At 49.7% G+C, this 3,735-nt stretch overlaps 1 protein-coding gene across 1 annotated transcript in view; it reads left to right on the forward strand.

Moving 5' to 3' along the window:
- The first annotated feature begins 1,025 nt into the window (after positions 1–1,025).
- Positions 1,026–3,735, forward strand: part of LOC134100984 (inactive phospholipid phosphatase 7) — a 4,792-nt gene continuing 2,082 nt past the window's right edge. Inside the window, exon 1 of the mRNA XM_062554502.1 lies at positions 1,026–1,678. Within this exon, the coding sequence (XP_062410486.1) occupies positions 1,201–1,678 (478 nt within the window). The 5' untranslated portion in view covers positions 1,026–1,200. The remainder of the gene's footprint in view (positions 1,679–3,735) is intronic.

Here is a 3,735-nt window from a genome sequence, read left to right on the forward strand (position 1 = left end):
TGGTGCTAGTTTATTATAGAGCCTCAGAAACGACACTTCCTGTCTCAGATACAAGACTTCTGGGTAACTGAGTTTAATGGCAATCGGATTTGGCAAACGATCTTCTTACATTTGGTGATATAACATTTGTTGGCCATCTTTATAATCCCCATGCGTGCGCCAATAGCGAATATTTTGCGCAACGTCAGTGCAATAGCCCATTTGCCATACGTGGAATAATGCAGGTTATCTATTCACCTCTTATTAAAAGCAAACAGCAATGATGGAAGAAAATATCATTATGCATGTGTTTCACTGCGCCTACATGACATTGTTGGACAAATCCATCTACGTTAACGTTGACAGCGAGCGCTGCTTCGCTGCTGAAATTCCAGTCCCGTTTAAGGACCTTGGAGAACTCCAACCCGGAACAGCAGCCCGGTGTGCTGTTTATGGGGCGGACGCTAGGCTAGAACTGGGCTAAGTGGACACCGGAGAGACGGCTGCTTTGAGCCCCTTTAATGTGAAGTGGCGAACAGAATAGACATATGTCCCGAGCTATGAGACTGCGTAAATCTAAGCCACAGCCGCTTCCGTAAATAGAAATGCCTATCGTGTTATCAACATTCCAGGCGTGCCAGCAGTGCACGGATAGAGGACATGTTGTCGGCAATTATTCTGCTCAAAACCCACCCATCTCCTCGCTGTCAGGTAGGGCTAACATAATGTGCTTCCCGTATTAGGATATGCTTTTGCTTCTGATATGCTTACGGCTCAACAGATATTAGCGCGACTTTAATAAAGGATTATTCCCCGCTCCGTTGTCAGATCAGTGGTGTGATTTTTCACCTACGTGGTAAGGAACCCGACATCCTTAGGCTACTTAGCCCGGTGTGTTCATTCAATAATGATCATTGATAGTTGATGACGTGTCTATATGCATTTAGGCTACTGTTTGTCTGTGCCCAGTGGTGACTATTGTTGTTTTCTATGAATAGATCAGCTTCCGGATTGGCTGCGGTCCTTGCCACTCATCCGTTCTTCATGCGACCCGTTGTAAACAGCAGCACCCGCTTCGCCACACAGCTAAATACACCTGAATGGAGTTTCACGAAGACAGGGGTTAAACCCAGAACACGCTTTTCTGAAGACTCAAGCTCATCGATTTGATTTCATCTCCCATCCAACACTGACAGAAGGGCTGCCGGGAACAAAAGACACATGATGCCTTCTAACCCGACCAGAGCACGCGCCAGAGACCGGGGCAACCTGCTGGGCAGACCGGAGTTCTTGTCCCTGAACCAACCCCTCCGCGCGGGTCTCTCCGAGGGTCGCGGCACGAGCCGGCGAGGCGGACACACCAAGTCGCAGCCGGGACAACCGTGGGACTACCAACCGGAGCCCGCGGACACTGCCAAAGAGCGCAGAGAACCGGCGAAACTCCCCGAGGAGGACTGCATGCAGCTCAACCCGTCTTTCCGCGGCATCGCGGTCAACTCCCTCCTGGCCATCGACATCTGCTTGTCCAAGAAGTTGGGCGTGTGCGCCTACTCCTCGTCCTCGTGGGGTAGTGTCCGGTCCATGGTCACTCTGCTGGCGCTGACGGGACACGGGATCACGTGGATCTTTGGTACCCTTGTGTGTCTCACCAGAAGTAATACGCTGGCGGGCCAAGAGGTCTTGGTCAATCTCCTGCTCGGTAAATCCCTCGTGAACCGCTTTCTGACACAGTGCACGCGTCTCATTCATTCATTTACAGGAGAGGGGGCGCGCGTGTCACGCGAGCTGCTCCACATCTCTCGCTCCACTAGTCCAACCCGAGAGGAGTTGTAGGCCTACGCAATCTTTAAATCAACCGTGTTGTGTTCGACTGCAGAGAGAGCGAACCCCGGACATATGTAGAGCCACGCAATCTTTAAAACAACCGTGTTGTGTTCGACTCCAGAGAGAGCTAATCTCATAATTCTGAAATCAGACACTTTTAGATAGACCACATCACATCTGCGCAGCGCAGGCTAGGCCCTACACAGACGTGTTTACTGCTCGAGTGTGTTATCTTGGCACCCGCTGCTGTGAACTGTGTACAGCGGAACGGGAGAGTTTCTCAATAGAGGAATTGGGGGCCAGATTAATCTGAGCTCTCTCTCTGCAGTAAATCTCAGCACTCTGAAGCTGCTTTGCGCAGACTGTTGTAATCACAGTGCTTCTGGGTAATTGGGGCCTACTTAGTCTCTGTCAATATCTCTGTTCCCTCTTCCTCTGGGCCCTCTCTCGCTCTCCCCCTTTCTCTCTCACTCCCCCCTTCCTCTCTCTCTCTTTCTGTCTCACTCCCTTCTCTTTCTCTCTCTCTCTCTCTCTCTCTCTCCATCTCTCTCTCTGCCTACTGACTGATTTAAATCAGACTTAAAATATGATTTGCCAAACATTTGCGCAAGTAACTCCAGGAGTTGAGAGTATATTTCAGTGTCAGCCAAACCTCAGTTCATTAGTGATGCATCTGAATCCGGTCCCTAATCAGAGCAGACACAGATCCGGTGTGAATCCGGTGTGAATCTGGTGTAGACCTGGATTGCTCCGGATCAGGCCTGAGGCCATATGTGTTGTGTGTTGTGAGGGGTTAATCCTGATGGGACTTCTCCACAGCTCTGCTCAGATTCCGGTCAGCGCACTAACCTTGAGCTGAGCCCAGCTTCCGTGAAATAGATACCACACACACACACACACGCACACACGCACACACACACACTGCCTCTGCTTTGCCCTGGCATTCCACTGCAGATCTGCTGAAGTGTGTCAGTAACTACCTCAGGTCAAAGGTCAAATGTGTGCCTGAGGCAAAGCTAGTTGGTTTTCCAAACTAGACAGGACTGATGAAAAGTCTTAGCTATCATGAGAAAACTAATCGTATGGAATATAATTTTTAGGATCAGCATGGTTTAAAAAATATATATATATTTTTCTTTTCCAAACACCATTCCTCATGACCTGATGCGGTTAGCGTTGCTAGCATGGTTGGGGGGTCATCCCTATGTTCCCCGGTTTTCTCCAAAAGGCTCCTATGTTCCCTGGTCGTAATTAGCCCTTTTCACGGTGATGTCAGACGAAGCGTTGCTGGGTATCCTCCGGCATGTCCAGCCGCCAAATACTACAGAAGAAGAAGAAGAAGTATTCATGGGTTTCATCAGGTCCCTTTCCACAGATGTATACAATCAAGCACCATGCAGTCTGCATTGATAATCAAGGTGCTTGATTGTATACACCTGTGGAAAGGGACCTGATGAAACCCAAAGTTTCTTCTTCTTCTTCTGTAGTATTTGGCGGCTGGACATGCCGGAGGATACCCAGCAACGCTTCGTCTGACATCACGTGAAAAGGGCTAATAGCGTGCGTGGTTAGCGTTGCTAGCGTGGTTAGCGTTGCTAGCGTGGTTGACCTGGCGTTAGCGTTGCTAGCGTGGTTGACCTGGCGTTAGCGTTGCTAGCGTGGTTGACCTGGCTAGCGTGGTTAGCGTTGCTAGCTGCTCCTGACACAGTTCCAGACTCTGGCGCGGTGTTTGTAGGCCGCTGTGTGCAACGACCACACAGCATGAGCTGCCAGTCACGGAATAACAGAACCATGTGAGCACGGCCGTGTTTTTCTGGGTCACTAACTCTGAGTCCTCATTGAACGCTGGGGCTCATGCTCTAATTGTGTGTGTTTTTTTCACACATATTTTCGAAGTGTGTTTTGATCGTTTAGACTGTGACAGGTTAATTG

This window comes from Sardina pilchardus, chromosome 14 (genome assembly GCF_963854185.1).
Source record: "Sardina pilchardus chromosome 14, fSarPil1.1, whole genome shotgun sequence".
Lineage (NCBI taxonomy): Eukaryota > Metazoa > Chordata > Actinopteri > Clupeiformes > Clupeidae > Sardina > Sardina pilchardus.